At 57.7% G+C, this 18,043-nt stretch overlaps 1 protein-coding gene across 1 annotated transcript; it reads left to right on the forward strand.

Annotated features, from left to right (window-relative positions):
* The first annotated feature begins 11,748 nt into the window (after nt 1-11,748).
* TP53I11 (tumor protein p53 inducible protein 11) lies at nt 11,749-18,037 on the forward strand. Its single transcript, XM_011000618.3, has 7 exons — nt 11,749-11,889; nt 12,499-12,658; nt 13,291-13,349; nt 13,572-13,620; nt 13,951-14,047; nt 15,031-15,132; nt 15,619-18,037. Exons 2-7 carry the CDS (start codon nt 12,530-12,532, stop codon nt 15,750-15,752), a joined length of 570 nt encoding a protein of 189 aa, XP_010998920.1. The 5' UTR covers nt 11,749-11,889; nt 12,499-12,529; the 3' UTR covers nt 15,753-18,037.
* Nucleotides 18,038-18,043: the final 6 nt, after the last annotated feature.

Genomic DNA, 18,043 nt, shown 5'->3' on the forward strand with positions numbered 1-18,043 from the left:
AACTCCACTCTCACCCCTCTTAGCTCCACAGGATCTGCGGACATAAAAGGTCTCACAGCTGTGCCTTCTCCCTCATCCATGTGCCAGTGAGCCCCAGGTAAGATCTTTGTCCCCTGACAGCGCAATTTACAGCAAATGGCTGAGGCTGGATTTTAGGGTGGAGGACGTAGGAGGTGTGTGTGTGTGTGTGTATGTTGGGGGCGGGTAGTGGTGTCACGTTATTTGACTAAGTCACACCAAGCAAGGGGGGGACTAGAACGGTGAACCTAGGCTGGAGGCCAGAAGGCTAAATGAAATGAAACATTAATGACCACCATCTGCAAAATGGGATCAGTCATCCCAGCCTCTTAGGTTGTGAGAATCACATGAGTTAATACTTAAGCATTCGGTGCCTGGCACGGAGCGGGTGCTTGGCGGGCCAGGCCCATTGTTGTGACTGTGTTATTACACACTTGGGTATCTACCAGCCAAAGCAGTCCTTTCCATTTCAGACACTGGCCTAGGCCCCAGGGGATACCCCAAGGCTATTTAACACATGATGGTTTGCCAACCTATGGGGGTGTTGATAGTCTCACGAAAGGGGAGCAGTCTTGAGAACTTGCCATGGAAGTCTTCCTGGGCGGGGAGGGGGGGTGGCCCTCTGTTTGGATTCCCAATCGCCTTCCCCCGAGGCGTGAGCGCGCCCCCCACAGGCGATCTCCCGGAAAGCCTCAGCTGGGGAGCCCGAAGCCCCAATCCCCCCAACCCCTTTCTCCCGCCCGCCCCGGCGGCCACCCTCGGGGGCGAGGCAGCCCGGCGCGTGGGAGGGGACGACGCGCCATTGGCTTGCGCGCAGAACTGAGAGGAGGGACCAGCGCGGGCCGCCAGACTCGGGCAAACCCCCGGCCGCGCAGGGCGCCGCGCGCACTCCAGCCCGCCCTGCCCTACCCGGCGCGGGCGGCGCGATGTGAGGCGCCCGAGGGCCCGAGCGTCCCCCTGGCACGCCAGCTCCGCGCAGCGCCGGCGCCAGCAGGCGCTAGGAACGTAAGTTCTGCTCCCCGCCGCCGCTTCGGAGCCTCGCACTTTCCCTTCCCGCCGCCAGCCGGCCGGTGCCTGCGCAGCGCAGCCCAGTGGGGCTCCCACGGCCGCAGGGACCGCCGGGGACAGTGAGGACCCCATGCGCGCGAGCCGGGTGCCCTAGCACCTCTTGGCGCCAGCGGGTTCTGACCCGACCCCAGGGATCACCCCCTACCTCGGCTCTCCCAGGCGCCGTCCCGCAGCCCCTTCTGGTCCTCTCCTTCGCGCTCTCCGCTCGCTGCCTTTTCCTCTGACTCGGTTTCCCTCTAACCCCCCGGCTTCTTCCCTCCGCCGTCTCCTCCCTCTTGGACTGTTTATTCCGCCCTCGGCCTTTCTCTCTCAGACTCACGCTCTCCGCTTCGGAGCCGGGGAGAAACCGAGCGGAAAGCAGTTTCTCTCCCTGGGGTCTGACTGTGTCCCCGCGCTCGGTTCTCTGTCCCCTCCCCCCTCCATCCCTGCCCCCGTCCTCTCTCCATTGTTCCCGAGTCCGGGGAGTGTGCAGCACAAACTTGCGAGTCCTCTTCCTCGCCCCCGCTGGGTCGCGGATGGAGGTGGCGGAGTTCCCGCTGCCCACAAGTCTGGCCCGACCTTCTGGTTCAGGGGACCATGGGGGCAGGGTGCTGGGCCGGAGCATCCGGGGGCGCCCAACAGCCCGGATCTCCCCGCCTGGGGTCGCCAGCCCTCAGACCCAGGTCTCATAAAGTGGGTGGGTGTCTGGTGCTGAGAGATAAAGGACCCATCGAAAGGGGGAGGATAAAGACCAGGATACCACAGTCTCCAGGCTGCAGGGGTAGGGGGAGCCGAAGAGGAAGCCACGCCTAAGCTCCAGTTGTTGGGGGGCGGTAGGGGGAAGCACAGGTGGAGACCAACGCCCCTCACTCCCCAGGGTAGCTCGCTCAGCAGGACGGGGGCTGTGTGAGGCCATTGTCCTGGCGCTGAGTGGGCTGGGACTGCCCGCCTTGGGCGGTATACCCGCACCCACCCGGGGCTCCGTAGGGGAACCAGCGGAACGCCGCGCCCACCCGCGGCCCGCCCGGCGTGGTCCGGCGCTCGCTTCGCGTTCTCTCTCTCCGCCCTCCCCCGCCCCCACCCGGTCCTGGACTCCCGCCGCCTCCTCGAGGCTCGAGGGGGGAGCAGGTTTCTACGCCGGAGTGGAGGGGGCGGAGGCGGAGCCGGGCGGAGGCCGAGAACCCCAAGGCTTTTCCAAAGCCCAGCGCTGACGACCAAGGCCGCCTCGCCGCCCCACCGCCGCGCACTTCCTGGTTGATTTCCTTGACAAACTTTTCCTGGTGGGGCAGTCCTGCGGGAAGAAGGCACCCGGGCTGCAGGGATGCCCACACCAACAGAGCGGCCTCCTGGACCTCCAGCCCTGGCTGCCTGTGGAGGGGGTGCCAATACCCTTTCTTCCTGCAGTCCTCAGAATCCCTGGGACACGGGGCGGTTGGGGATTTTGGGAGGGACATGGGAGGGAGGTGAGATGGGTTGTTGGAGACCCAGGAGGGGGCAGTGTCCATTCTTTAGCCTAGACTCACATTCAGCCCAGGGGGAGAAAAGATTTTTCTTGTTAGGTTGTTAGTAAATAAGCCTGCGTTTTCTCCAGGCCCCTGTTATCCCATCTGTAAAATGGGCCCTCTGCCCCCCAGGTTCCCTCCCAGCCCAGTGTCCTGGGAACTATCCGCCCTGACTTCTCCTTTTCTGCCCACATGCTGTCAGCTTAATCGATCCTTCTAAATTTGGAATGAAGGGCTGAGGCTCAAAGCCCTCTGCCAACGTTTGGCTGTCAACACCTGCTGGATTCACAACTCAGACCCGTTCTTTGCAGGGCCCTGTCCCCAGGTCCCCCCACCCCCAACCCAGCTTTTCCAACTCCACTCAGCTGCCTCCCGTCCTCCAGGATTTTATGGTAGCCCCCCCCTCAGTCTCCTGGAGACGGACTTGCCCCTCCTGGGGTTGGCGATGAGAGGAGTGGAATTAACAGTGTCCCGAGATATTCACACAGCCCTAGACTGTTCTTTACTTTCACTTATTGAACAAGATGTGAGGACCAGGCCAAAAATGACTTAATGAACAAAGTGCCAAATACAGTTCCAGGTACTGGGAGACAGCGTTGAACAAAATAAAAAGATTCTTGCCCTCAGTGGAGCAGACACTTAAGGATGGGGAGAGGCAAATAATTAATAAAGTAAATAAGCAAATTATATAGTGTACTGGGAGGTGAGGGGGAAAAGTTGAGTGTTGGAGGGTGTTGAGGCCAGGAGTGGGGTTGCCATTTTAAGCTGAGTGTTGGAGGATGGTCAGGGAGTTCTCCCTGAGGAGGTGACTCTCAAGCTAAGGTTTTGAGGGAGTGAGCTATGAGGACTAAAGATCCCTCAGAGAACAGTGCAAAGGCCCTGGGGCTGGGGTGTGCCTGCTGTATTTGAGGAACTGTAAGGGGCCAGTGCAGCTAGGGTGGAGTGAAGGGGTGGGGAAGAGATAGGAGACAAGGCTGGCAGAGAAGGAATAATCCTCCCCATTTCACAGATAGGGGAAATGATGCTCACAGATGACATATAAGTCACCCCAGGACCAGCCACCCAGGAGTGGCAGCTGCAGGGTGGGGTGTCTTTTGTTCTGACTCCTAGCCCTTGATACTTTCCCTTCATCCTGCATCTCGACCATTTATCCACAGCACTGGTTGTGCCTCTCCCAGGACCAGGCCTGGCTGAGTGCTGGGGATCTGAGGGAAGCTACCCAGGCTTAGTAACCTAAGGGACTCCATATTCTGCAAACTGTTGCCGTCGCCCTCCCCAGTTCTCCCTGCCCACCTGTCAGGAGGCAGCATCTTCCTACTGAGCCAGAGTGACCCTGTTCTTTCTCTTCCCGTTTCCTTCCTATGGCCACCCCCTTGTAAGCATCCCACTCTGTATCCACATGTAGCCCTGGAAGGAGGCCTGTTCTGAAGCTCAAATGGTCAAAGGGGAAACTGAGGCAAAGAAGTTGAGTTTCCTAGTCTGAGAATAATAGCACCATTATTTTTGAGTGTCTGCTATAAACAGGTACTTGTTCTAGGGTTTTTTTTTGTGCATCTTACCTGTGGGAGGTGGATGTCATTATTACACCCATTTAACAGATGAGGAAACTGAGGCCCAGAGAGGTGATATCATGGCCAGGTAGTTAATAATTGGTGGAGCCAAGATAACAGCAGAGGTCTTTTGAGGCATGACTCACTCCTTTAGCCACTAAACCAGAGCTCCAAACCCTAGGGGAGATAGTTTTAGACTGTGATTCTGGTCCATCAGAGTTCTAGGAAAAAGTATAGGGACCTTCTGCTTGCCTCCCCCAACCCACCCCAAGGGCAAATAACTACTTGCTTATGAAAAAGTTGGCTCAAAATAGTGCAGCTTCTCTCCACAGAAACTCCCTTCCCACCCGTCTCTCCTCCCCTCCGGGTTTCTGAACATCTACAGGGGTGGGGGGAGGTGGGAGGAGCGGAAGGGGAGAGGGGTTTTTCCGCTGCCTTTTCACAAGAGTTCTGGCCCCATGGGATCTAGAAGTACCAGCTGTCTTTGAGGGCCCTGATGTGGTGACTGGGCCAAGAGGGAGGCTGGCCCATTCCTGGGTTGAAAAGGACAAGAATTCTCCCATGTGCTCTGCCCTTTTTGAGTGACAGTAGGGACAGGGAAGTCCCTCTCACTGACTTCTGAGTGATGATGGGCACCCCCCACCCCCTTGCCCACAGCAGCAGCTTCAGAGCCCTGGGCGAGGTCCCCAGTGATGTCCCCTCCTTGCCCCTCGTCCTGCCCTGCCCTCTCACCCTCTCCAACACAGTAGGGAATGTTTATTTTTTGTCCCTGAGGCTTTGGAGATATTTGTTTGGGATGAAAATTTGGGCTTTCTTCTATCCTGGAAATTAGGCAGCTTCAAAAGAAAGAGAGCTAGTAGAGAGATAGAAAGAATGTGTGTTTCTGGAGCCAATGAGAGAGGTGGTGGGGCTTGGGGGCAGGGTCTTTGCTGTAGCTGGGGTGTGGCTGGAGAGCCTCAGGGTTTGGAAGCCAAATCACCAATATCACAGCTGATAGGGGCCCTGGAGACCACATTCCCATTTTTTAGACTAAGAAACAGTCCAAAGTCAGGCCCTGGCTTCAGTGATGGCAGAATCTGCTGGTGACCTCAGCTCTCCTGTCTCCCAGCCCAGTGACTCAGGGCTTACCCGCCAGCCTTCCAGCTTCAGTGTTCCTGGAGTTTCTTGGGATCCCGTTCTTGACTACACAGCTTTGACACAGGGACTGGTTTGTGCCCCAGCAGGATTCCCATCATGTTCCTTCCTTTCCCCAGCGAGTTCTTCTCTGTCATCCTCGCCCTTTGCAGCAGCGTTGACACTGATACAGAGCCCGGAGCCCGGTGGTGATGCTGGGACCGGAGAGAGATGGATGTTGCAGTCCCCACCCTGAACTGGCTCACCGGCTACGTGGGAGACAAGGCGGCCTTAGGCAGGCTAGCCTTTAGAATAATTACGCTATGCTCTCGAGGGACACACTGCAAAGAAGCGCTGCCGCGTGGCAGCCTCACCTTGGCTTCTGCCCTTAGTCTGTGTGCCCTGAGGACCCCCCGACCAAAACCTGCACCCCAGAGTCCTCTTTGATAATGTCAGTGTTGTAGCTATGTGACTTCTTAGTTTACTGTAACCCTGCTGACAACCTGGTAAATCAGGTATTGTCACCTCCATTTATAGCGAAGGAACGGAGGCCCTGGAAGTTAATCTGCCCAAAGGCACAGGACTAATGATGCACAGCCGAAAGACTTGGACCTTTGAGATTCCGAGATTCACCCTGCCAGAGGGCCCAGGTGGTAGGTTCTGGGCTTGGGACCTTTAAACCTCATCTTGCCTAAGGGGCTGATGAGCTGTCCCAGGAAGGCACCACCAGGAGGACGATGCAAGCTCTGGACCACCTGAGTCCCATGGCCCCCTTGCTGGGGCTCTCCCTGCCTCCCCTTCTCTCTGGCCAGGGCCAGAAGGCTCTGTCTCTCACTGCCCCCACTCCTGTGCTTCGTGTCCCAGACCCCATTTCCAGCTATTTTGCACCACTGTGATAACAGAACAATGGACCTCCCTGCAGCCCTTCCCCAGTCCTGCTGGAGTTCTGGGGCCTTAATCCAAGGGAGGCTGGACCTCGGCATGGAGTTCAGAGGCTGGCGATCTGCCAGGGACTTTCAAGGGGAGAGGTGATGGGGGAGATGGCTTAGAGCTTAGTTCTTTTTGGAGGTCAGGTTCACTACACAATACCCACCACCCCTCCCCCGACACACATGCACACGCACACCATCTCCTCTCAGAATATCCAGCTAGGCACAATTAACTTGGTTCAGAATTCAGCTCTGCCACTTACCCCAGGAAACACTTGCATAAGTCCCTTAGGCCTTAGTTTCCTCATCTGTAAAATGGGAGTCATAATACAGCCATTCTCTTAGGGCTGTGGGGGTTACACGGAATTCATGGTCTGAAGTACCTTCCCCTCCCTCCTTTCCTGGGGCGGATGTTTTTGGGGCATTTCTCCTTACCAGATGGGTAGGAACAGGTGTGCTGCCCCTCCAGCAGAGGAAGTGGTTCTTGGCTGTGACACTCAACAGCAGTGACTCCCCCCTGAATCACCGGAGGCTTGGCAGCTGGTGGGTGTTCTGGGCCCCAGGCCCCTTTCTCTCCCCACTCCTCTGCCCGTCAGATTCCTAGGCCAGCCCTCGTGGGGGCACAGTCTCCATGAAGGGGACGACTCTGCAGTCCATCTGTTTCTATGGAAACCAGGCTTCCTGGGAAGGCTACGGTGGGGGAAGGGTGGAGAGGTCCTCCAGGACCAGCTCTGAACGATGCCCCAGCCCCATCTGATACGCTGGCAGGGCAGGGCCTGGACAGCCACCCTGTAATGTGGTTGATTGCTGTTCTTTGGGGAGCACATAACAGGTGCCGGGCCCCTCCACTGCCTTTCCTCTGTCTGATTGCAGTCGTGCGAGCTAAGAAGATGTAGTGTGGTTTCACAAATGAGGAAATGGAGGCTCAGAGAGCTTTAAGTAATATTCTTGAGATCACAGAACAATTAAGAGAGAGGGTTAGGGTTTGAGACCAATTTTGCCAAATCATTAAGCATGTGCCCCCCGATCCCCCCCTGACACTTGTAATGCCCTCCCGCAGCCCCCATGAGCCCTCCCTTCCTGGTCTGGTTCTGTCTCGGGGGCTCTGCTTGGCCTGTGGCCTCCCCTTCCATCTTGCCACCACTGGGGCTGTTCCTCTTTGGGGATGTTCTTTCCTGACCTCAGAAAAGGAAGGAGGAAGGAGCTGCAGGGGAGGGGGACCTTGGCCAGCAAGGACCCTCCAAGCCCCTCCCCTAACTTAACTACTTTGTCACCAGTGTTTGTTGGACTGTCTAGACCCAGAGAATAAAACCTTCAGTAACCCTCTCCCCGAGCACTCACCTAGTGATGCAGCAGCTTTCTGCAATGGCAGGGGTCTCACCCTACGTTCTCACCCAACCTCCGACCGTTTCCTGGGCCCCCCAGATGCCAGGCTTTCCACCCACTCTTCTGGAGCCTTCAGCACCCCAGATCTGCTTGCCCAAGGCCACCTGGTCAGTAGGGGGTGCGGATTCCAACCCTGCTCTGCCTGACTGCAAAGCTCGCCTGTGGCCTGGGGCAGAGCCCGCATGCTCTGGGCCTCCTTCCTGCCCTGTCCAGAGCAGTCTCTGCTCGGCTCCGCCCGGTCTGAGTGTGATCTGAGAGTCCTTAGCGGGGTTAGGGAGGCCTGCTTCTCTCAGTCGGGCTGTCCCTCGTTTGCCTGTGCTGGCAAAGTGCCTGTGTGTCCCGGGCCAGCGGGGAGGTTCTTGGGCCTGCCTTCGAATCACTGGGTCTCGGGGAGGCCAGCTGGTCATGGAACGATGAGGTATATGGGCCGGAAGTGGCCCGTGGCCACCACACTGAGACCCCTGAGAGTCAAGAGCGGGGAGGGCACTGTGCCCTGGGAAGGCCTCCTGGAGGAGGGGGCTTTGCAAAGACCCCAAGGAACAGGGGGCACCAGGGTGAGGGGAGCAGAGGGCAGGGTGAGCCTTCCTGGTTGGGCAGTGGTTCAGAAGGGGAGACAGCTGTTCACAGGACAGTGATTTGCTGGTTTACTGGGAATTGAGGTCAGAGCTGCTGGCCAGGGGCAGAGTGCAGAGGATTGTGAATGAAGAGTCTGGGGGCTGAAAGTCACGTTGTCTCTTCTTGCCTTGGGGGTGCCTCTGAGTGAGCGTGGAGGTGGAGGGGCATGCCTCCTCCTGCCCCTTCCCCTTGCCTCAGGCAGACTGGCACCCGAGGGGCCCTTCAGAAAGCAGTGGGCCTAGGAAAGGGTGAATGATAGCTGTGACAGGCAGGCTTTTTCCACTGTGCATGGCTGAGTGAAGAAAAGGAAGGAGCCAGAGGGCAGGGCGCTTCGCTTCAGGGACCCACCTGTACTCGCTGACACTCCCCTACTGCACAGGGGCAGAGCCTGGGGCTGGGAGAGCTGCAGCGTCTTGCAGAACCAGGATTCAAACCCAGGTCTCCCTGTTCCAAAGCCACTGCTCAGCTAGTGTGCAGGGAGGGAGTGGGGGAGGCTCCCTCTGTCCTCTCTTAGTAAAAATGGGGATAGTCCTAAAAGAAACATCTGGAGTGGCCTTGTAAGGAAGGAAAGTTCAAGGGCAGATCGGAGTGGGGAGGGTGTTTAGGGGCGCATGTGGGTTGTAGCTGCCCACCTGCCCCCACTCCCCTAGGCAAGGCCCAGTCCCGTGGGTAAAGGAACAACAGGACTCAGGGCTGAGAGCACTTAACTCTGCAGGGCCAGGTGCTGGGTACCCTTCCCCCTTGGAGGATGTAGGGCCCTTTGTTGGTGGGGAGCTCGCTGCTGGGGCTGGGCTCTGGGGGTGGCTGCAGTGGGTCCACCAGTCCAGATACCTGAGGGCAGTACCTGTGGATGAAGCCCGTCCCACCTAAAGGTGATGCTGGACGTCACATGGAGCCCAGGACACTGTAGTCCCCCTTCTGTACCAGCCCCGGGCCTGTGGTACAGAGGGAAGCGCTGTGTCTGTGATGGTGGGGAGGGCTTACAGGCAGAGGAAGGTGGCTGACCCTCTGAGCAGGGTTTGTTGACACAGCCCAGGCCCGAGTGTCAGCCTTATGCCATGCGACTGAGGTCTGGGGGCTTTGCCCAAGGGGCAGAGAGGTCAGGAAATGCTAGTTGGCCCCTCTCCTGATCCTCTCTGATCCCCACTCCAGAGACCCTGTCACGTGGGGGACGTGGGGAGGGGCGAGTGTCTGTGTCTAAGTGCCCGTCTCAACCCAGCACTTGGGCCAGGTCAGGCACTGCCCCACACTCTTCACGGATATCCCATCTTGTATTCTCACAGCATCCCTGTGAGGGAGGGCCCTTTATTTTCCCAACTACAGATGGGTTGACTGAGGCACAGAGAGGTTAAGTGACTTGCCTACAGGCACACAGCTAAGCAGTGTAGATGTGGGATTTGAACTCAGAGAGTATGACTTTAGCAGCTAAGCTCTCCCGGCTTTACTTGTTAGCTGGCACTTCTTAAAATACTCCCTGTCCGTTATCTTGTTTCTCCTTTGACATGCCCTGGGGGAAAAGTAAGGATTGTTGTTTCCGTTGCACAGATGAGTACACTGGGGCTCAGAGATAAGCTTGCTCTGATTCATGTCTGACAGATCATGTCCCTCTCCCCACCCAGGCTGTAAGCTACCTAAGGGGAGGGGCCAGGTCCCTCCAGCCTGGACCTGGCTCACAGCACATCCTCACTAAATGCAGTTCTTTCATTTAAATGTGCAGGTGCTCTGTTGTGTGTTCTGATCAATCTCTTCATTTTGCCCCTAGAGCTCTAGGAGCTGGGAATTACAGCTCCATTTCACAGATGGGGAATACTGAGGCTCAGAGCAGTGAGGGGACTTGTCCACTAAACATAGCCAGTAAGGGACACAGCAAGGTTGAGTCAGGCAGCATAGTTGGCCTGGGTGAGAAGGGTTTAAACACCAGGGAGACCTATATGAAGGGCTAAAGTCAAGTCTGGCCATACCTGGTGCTGGCGACGATGTGGAAGAATGGGAACACTCGGGCATTGTTGGGGAATGTACATGGTTCACTGCTCTGGAAAGCAGACTGGCACTTTCTCCTCGAGTTAAACGTAGATTTCTCGTATCACTCAATTTAATCCCACTCCTGAGTGTCTACCTCACAGAAAGGAAAACTGGTGCTCACGCAAAACCTGCACGTGAATGTTTGTAGCAGCTCTGTTCATAATCATCAAACTGGCCACAACTCAGACGTCCTTCACTGAGGGACAGGGTAAACCAATCAGTACATCCATGCCAGGGGATTCCACTCTGCTGTCAAGAGGAAGGGACCTTGACAGCATGCACGCAGAGGCCTGGGTGAATTTCAAAAGCACGTTTCTGAATGAGAGAAGCTGGTCTCCAAGGTTATATACTGTATGATTCCCTTTAGGTAACATAGTTGAAGAAACAGAACTATAGCAACGGACAACAGATGGTGGTTGCCAGGGGTGAGGGGAGGATGTGACTGGTGATGTGGCCGCCCCGGGCCCTGATTTGGAGGTGGTGGTTACCTAGATCTAGCTATACATGTGCTAAAATTCGTGTAACTGCAAACCACAAAATTGGTCTATTTTGCTGTATGCAAATTAAAAAATAAAAGGCCAGAGGAAGGCCGGAAGAGGAAGGGTGGCAACCAGGCTGCTGGGTGGAGGGGCGGGTGAGGGGGCCAGCTCTGTGCTGTTCTCTGCAGTGGCTCCCGTGGGCAACCTCCAGTGGGTCCAACCTGGCAGCTGGCGGGGACACCAGGCTGATTATAACTTCTACCTGGATTCACAGGAAGGTGGTGGCAGGTGGCCGAGGTGTTGTGACAGCGCCCCCTTGAGGAGCAGTGCAGTTAAACCCTGGCCGTGGCGGTGGGGCTGGCTGCCCTGCTGACTCGCATGGGGCACTGAGCTGCCTTCCTGGTCACCACCAGCTGCCTCCCGTTCCGCGGGCGTGTGTATGTGGGGGACGGAAAGCACATCTGCCCCCACTTTACAGAGAGCTGGGCTGGGGGCTTAGGAGGGCGTTGGGCCTGGACATCACTCACCAAAGACCTCCAATAGTGACTTTGGCCATTGTTTCCCAACTGGAGCTGGTAAGCTACCTGCCCAGTTCATCCGGTCTCTTTAGAGACCACGTTATCCAGCACCCCACAGTGCCTTTGTTCTGATATTTATTTGCTGGGTGCTTTATTTTGTTTTAAGCCCCTGGGAAGCTGGAAAACTGGAGGTGACCTGGGGACATTCCTGCCTCTAGCAGTCCTGGCTGGGGCTGGGAGGGTGCGACTTGCCTGGGCCCACACAACCGAAGACCTGACTCTGAGGCCTGGGCAGGGGTGTCCAGCAAGCTCACCTCGGGCCCCTGGCTGAGGGACAGGCAACTTCTGAGCCTTGTGGTTATTGTGGTTTTCCTGCCTCACTGGACGATGGCTGTGGGTGGGCATGATGAGCTGGAATCTGGGAGGCACCCAGAGCTGGCTGGGCCTGTGATAGGGTTGAGGGGTACTGTGCTTACTCGACCTGCTCTCTGTTGAACCTCACTGAACTTGGTTTCCTCATCTGTAGAATGAGTGGAAATAATACCCATCTTGCAGGGCCGCTGTGATCGGAGGAGCCCGGGGCCAGCTTCCAGAAGCCTTCACCTCGCTGAGGTTTACGCTGTTGTCTCCTCTGCGTAGATTTTGTGCTGACTGAAGGCAAGGACGGCCACTTCAGCGTCTTCGTCACCTAGCCTAGTGACTAGCACACAGTAGGTGCTCAAGAGCTGGCCCGAGGTGGAGCTGGGGGGGGAGGCCGGGACTGGGGGCCATCGAGGATCATGGGCAGACATGGAGGAGGTCATGGGGAGGCGGGTGGGGGATTGCTGATGGCAGGGAGGGGCAGGGCCCAGAACGCTGCCCTGCCCCTCTTCTGGCTCAGCCGGGTTCTGGGGTCACCCCCTCCCTTTCTTTTCAGTCCTGGCAGGTTTGAGGGAGGTTGAGGGATATGAGGGAGGCCTTGCTCAGCAGCAGGAATTGTCTGGGTGAAAGTTCAGTGGGGGCCTGGAATTCAGGCCCCAGAATTCAGGAGCTCCTGCCTAGGCTTGGGCAGACCTTTCTTCTGGCAGGACTGACCCAGACTTCAGTTTTACAGACGAGGAAGCTGAGGCCAGGAAAGGGCAGTGACTTGCCCCTTTTTCATCACATAGCTGGGTGGTTAGGAAGCCCAGTACTGAGCCTAGGCCCTCCGATTCCTCCTGTGTACACTTGCTGTCCTAGCCTGACAAAGAGGCCTCCCTGGATCCTGGGCCAGAGTGTGGCCACCTTCTGAGATCCGGAAGCCGGGCAGGACAAGAAGCTGAGGCCAGGTCTCCCCCCAGCCCTCCCGCAGAGGCTGGGCTCCAGGACAAGATGGCAGCCAAGCAGCCCCCACCTCTTATGAAGAAGCACAGCCAGACGGACCTCGTGAGCCGCCTGAAGACCCGCAAGATCCTGGGCGTGGGCGGGGAGGACGATGACGGGGAGGTGCACCGCTCCAAGGTGGGCCGGGAGTGGGGGCCTGGAGCCGGCCACACTGGGGGCTGCCTCTGAGCACCAGTTTGGGGAGTCAGGTCTGGCCCATACTATTTGGGGAATAGAGGAACTGAGACCCATAGAGCTGCAAGGAGACCCGGAATTTAGCTCATATTTTCTGGAAACTCGATGGATTTGTTAGAGGAATAGCAGCAATAATGAAAACAGGTGCTTAGAGTTAGCTGAGTGCTTATTATGTGCTTGTTACGGCACCAGCTGCTTTATAAGCATTATTTAATCTTGCTAGCCCTGGGAGGTGTTGATACATTTATTAACCCATTTTATAGATGAGGAAACTGAGGCTCAGAGAGGTTAAGGACTTGCCTAGGGCCACACCGGTAAGTGGCAGAGCAAGGCTTCAAGCCTGCGCCTAAAAGACTCCTGAGCTTTCATCCTCAGCTACCCTATTGTCAGTGTTTTCAGCTTCCCTAAAGCCCTGTTGTCAAGAGCAGGCAGAGAGGGGAGTGGCCTCAGTGTGATTCTCCCAGCTTGGGGAACCCTTTGGCTAAGCAGAGGCACCCAGGTGGGACACTGGGCCTCCCAGGAGCTCTGGGAGGGTGTGGGTTGGCTGGTTGCCTCTGATCCCTCTGTGTCCACAGATCAGCCAGGTCTTGGGTAATGAAATCAAGTTTGCTGTTCGGGAGCCTTTGGGGCTCAGGTGAGCACTTACCTGTGAGTTTTGGTGGGGGGAGGGGCTGCGTTAGACCCCGCCTTGTCAGCCTTGCCCCTGTATAGTCTCGTGCTTGGTACTGCGCCTTCTCATTCCCTCCCCCAAGACCAGCCATCCCCGGGCACCTCGGCTAGTGAGAGGAGGGTCCCGGGAGGCCTGGGGGTGGCAGCGAGGGGTCTGGCTGTGACCTTCCTCTCCACGCCTCCCCAGGGTCTGGCAGTTTGTTTCTGCTGTGCTCTTCTCTGGCATCGCCATCATGGTGAGTCCCAGCCCCACCCCTGGGACCTGGCCCTGGGTCTGATTCCCCCTCCCTTGCCCTGGGGCCCCTGCTGCCTCTCCCTACATGGCCATCATGCTGAGGCCCCACGTGTCCAGGCTGCCTCCATGGCCTGGCTCCCGGCACTCATCCCCATCTGTGCCCTGCCCTGGTCCCGTGGCCCATTGTTCCTGTAACCCCAGATCCTCTGTCCTGGCATAGAGGGGTAGGGGCCAGTCAGTGTCCTGACCCTGGACTGCTGCTGAGGGATGACATCCAGGGGCAGTTTCAACAGTGTCCCCTCACCCCAGGGCTCCCTCCCGCTGTCCACAGGCCCTGGCCTTCCCTGACCAGCTCTACGATGCTGTCTTTGATGGAGCCGAGGTGACCAGCAAGACCCCCATCCGCCTCTATGGTGGCGCCCTCCTCAGTAAGTATTGCTGGGGTGGACTCTGGGGAAGTGATAGGCAGCTGGGGGAACAATGACAGCCGAGAGAAACGTGGGGAGCCTTTCATTGTGCAGGGGCTCCCCTTCCCAGAACCCGCCCTTCAGCTGATGTCTGTCTCTGCTGAGTGTGTGCTGCCATCTTGTGGCCACTGGTAGAATGTACCCAGTGGATTGGAGCTCTGTCTTTGGCAGCATCTGAGACAAAGCCCTTACCGAATGTTTGCTGTGTGTAGTGCATCATCGGGGCATTGGGGTACAGAGATGAATGGAGCCCAGGCTCTGCCCTCCAGGGCCTCACAGCCTAGAGGAGGAGGCAAAATCAACATGGTGTTTGTAAAACCCTCACCCTTGGGCCTCTTATTTGAACCACTTCTGTTTCCTCTTCAACTTGAGTTACATCCAAGCAGTACCTGTTAGCAGGCTGAATTACAGCATTAAAACCCAGTACTGGTGGTGTTCCTCTTCTTCTCCAAAACACTCTATGGCTCCCTATTGCCTGCAGACTAAAGTCCCATCTAAAGTTCCTGGTATTCTGGGTCATCTGTGGGGTGGATCCTACCTCCCTTCACAAACCTCCCTCTTGCACATCCCATGGTGGGCCCTGGACTCCAGCCACACCTCGTCATGCCCAATCCCCAGATCCAGAAGGCCTCCATGCCTTTGCATACGCAGTTTCCCCAGTCTTGTGCCAACCGCACATCTACTTAACCTTCAAGGGCCAACGCCAGTACCTCTGGGGTAGGGGATGAGGGGGTGGAGATTGGGGCAGCTTCAGGCCCTTCAGCCACGCAGCGTAAGAGCCAGAGTGGGGAGGTTACAGGTTAAATTGGATGACAGATGAGTTTTAATGAGGAGTTGAGTAGGCGCAGGGGCTGTTGGGGATCCTGGCTACTTTGCCAAAGGGAAGAGGAACAGGCCTCTTGCCGCTGTCCCGTCCCCAGTCCCCTCTTTGTCCCCCACCCCAGGCATCTCCCTGATCATGTGGAATGCTCTCTACACGGCTGAGAAGGTTATCATTCGATGGACTCTGCTCACTGAAGCCTGTTACTTCGGGGTCCAGTTCTTGGGTGAGTCCTGAGGTGGGCAGTGAGGGAGGGAGCAGATGGGGTCAGGGGGTGCTTGGCCCCTGGCCTCCCAGCTCTTGCCACTTGGTTTCCAGGATGTGAGGAAAACCTGCGTGAAGGGGAGGGACTCGTGTGGCTGTGTTTACCTGTGCACTGGCACACCTGTGCTCACACAGCTGACATGCACCAGTGTCTTCCTGAATACACACACGCCGTGCACCTGTAGCTTCCCATTCCCCACTGCTCAGCTATGTACCCAGCACCAGCATGATGGTGCACACCCAGTTTTGCCCACCTGCTCATCCCGTACCTGCCACGTGGGGGACATCACAACACACACACCTGTGGGGTCGGGCAGCTGGCAGGGTGCCCCAGCTCAAGGCGGGGTCAGCAAGGCAGCTGCCCTAGGACTCAGCAGGGCATCCCCTGATGGCGGTGAGGGGCAGCCCCTCTTCTGACCTCTGCCCCCTCCCGGCCTCTCTCCCACAGTGGTCACCGCCACGCTAGCCGAGACGGGCCTCATGTCCCTGGGGATCCTGCTGCTCCTGGCCAGCCGCCTCCTCTTTGTCGCCATCAGCGTTTACTACTATTACCAAGTCGGCCGAAAACCCAAGAAAGTTTAGCCGCCCTCCCGGCCAGGGGCCCATCTGGGGCAGGGAAGCCCTGACATCTCGGTTCCCCTTTGGTTCCAGAAGGCAGGAAGGACCCTGCCCCCAGGCAGGCAGGGATGGCCGCCTTCCTCTCCTCCCAGGCGCTCCCCAAATGCTGTGATCTCCTGGGCCTTCAGGTTTGGGGAGGGACAGGGCCTTGGCACCCCTGTCCTTCCCCCCACACAGTGACACCTACTTTTCATGAGTCTCTTGGCCTCTGGGTCCCCTGGACAGACACTGACAGAAAAGCCTGAGCCATGGGGCATCCGGCCAAGGCCAGGCCCTGCCCCTCTGCCAGGAGACCCTTCCTTCCTGAGAGAGGCTGTGGTCTGCCTCCCTGTCCTCTGCCTACACCCCCAGCCAATCTAATGCCCAAGCAGCTGAACTTGGCTTCTGCCCATTGCTGGAAAACCTGAGAACTTGACCCTGCCCCTTCCTTCAGTGTGGGCCCTCCTCACATGTAGGGGTCCCCTCTGTCCCCTAGACACCCAGCCCAGCTGTGGGCTGAAGGGCAGTGTGGCAGTCCCCTTTCAGCCTTCTGTGAGGGGGCCCACGGGTGGCCAGAGCCTTGTCCTCGGCCCCAGGCCTGGCCGCCACGGGCTCTCCGGGAGCTTTGCTCTTGGCTACTCTGCCTCCACCCCAGCTCCTGGAGGCCCCTGGTGCCCCCTCCCCTAATTGACTTGGGTCCAGATGGACACCTGGATAACCCCAGATGAAGGCCACCTGTAAGTAATGGGGCTTGGAGATGAGGAAGAAAGAAAAGCATGTCTTGTCTCTTGGCCTGTCCTCCAGGGTCTGATGGGCTCCTGGCCCAGCCCCCTTTTCCGTAGTAGCCCCCTCCCCAGGGTGCTGCCCTCTGGCCTTCCTGTGTAGGGAGGCCTCCTGGCACAGCCTGGCCTGGCTGTGTAGGACTGGGTGCCCATCAAACTCAGCAGAAGAAAAAAAATAGAAATATTACATTAGGCCACCTCCTTTCATGCCCAGCCCCCATCAGATGCCCTGGAGGAAGCCAATGGCTGGCTCCCTCAGAGCTGAAGACCCCTGCAGGCCCAGCGGCCTGTGTGCCTCCGTCCTTTCTCTCCAGCATACCCAGGACCATGGCCCTCATGTCCTGGGGACGGATGGGGAGAGAGAAGAGGCTGAGACCCTACACTTGGCTCCTGTCTTGGAACAGAGTTGGGGATTAGATCAATGGTCCAGGTGAAGCCCAGCTCTGGCCCTGCCACCTGGGCCTCTGCCTGGGAACCTGGCCCTGCCTACAGTGGGCCGCCTTGCCCTCCCCTGGGCCCAGCTGCCCCTGTAGCCACACTCCCAGCCACATGGCCTGTGCCCAGCGGAGTGGTGACACCACTGCTATTAACACAACCAGAAAGAGACATCCAGCAGGTCGGGTGCCCAAAGCTGCTGCCAGTAACTGGCCGAGCAGGAAGGAGCCGACACTGAGTGAGGGCCCTGCCTTTCCCGGCCTCCGTCTCTTGCCCCTGAAGTTCCTGCCTCTGCAGAATCCTGCCCCCACCACCGAGCTGTGGACAGACTGGGTGCCACCACAGCCTTGGGGAAGTGGTATCGGTGGCTGGTAGGCCATGCACCTGGGGCAAGACTGTGTCCTCCAAGCTGAGCCATGCATTTTGAGGCCCGGTTAATGTTCCAGCAAGTGGTGGAAAGGTTGTCCCAATCACTGCTGGGCATGGTAGATAGGTTCCCTCCCAGGGAGGCTGGCAGGGAACCATTGGCATTGGAGTTGGGCCTTTGTTGGGCATCTGCTGGGGCTGAGCCAGCCAAACTGGGGGCTGGGTGACGTGGCCTTGCCCTTGGGGGTGCTTTTGAGGCCTGCTAGAACAGTGCTGTCCAGCTGTGGCACAAAGCAGTGCTTGTGGAAGTCCATGCTGCCTGGTTAAACATCAGAGCAAGGGGGTGGGGGTGGGGGTGGGGTGCTGGTAAACAGACTTGGCCGGGGGATGGGGGACATTAATGCTAGGGGGAGCCATGGTGGTGGTGGGAGAAGGTGACAAAAGGGGGGGGAACAAGGGGACCCATAAGTCCAGCGAGGAAGGCCCGGTGGGAGCTTGGCTGTCCCTCCAAAGGTTTGAGAAGACCCGGAAGGCCCCTTGCCTGGTTCACTCTTGCCAAGCTCCTGCCTCAGCCCCAGCCTCCCCCTCACCCCTCAGTCAAGACCACCTTTCCTCACGGTCACTATTTATTCTTCGTTCCTTTTCTTTTTGTAAGAAACAGTCACAAAAACCAGTGCAAAACCGTCAGTGTGG

This window comes from Camelus dromedarius, chromosome 12 (assembly GCF_036321535.1).
Source record: "Camelus dromedarius isolate mCamDro1 chromosome 12, mCamDro1.pat, whole genome shotgun sequence".
Classification (NCBI taxonomy): domain Eukaryota; kingdom Metazoa; phylum Chordata; class Mammalia; order Artiodactyla; family Camelidae; genus Camelus; species Camelus dromedarius.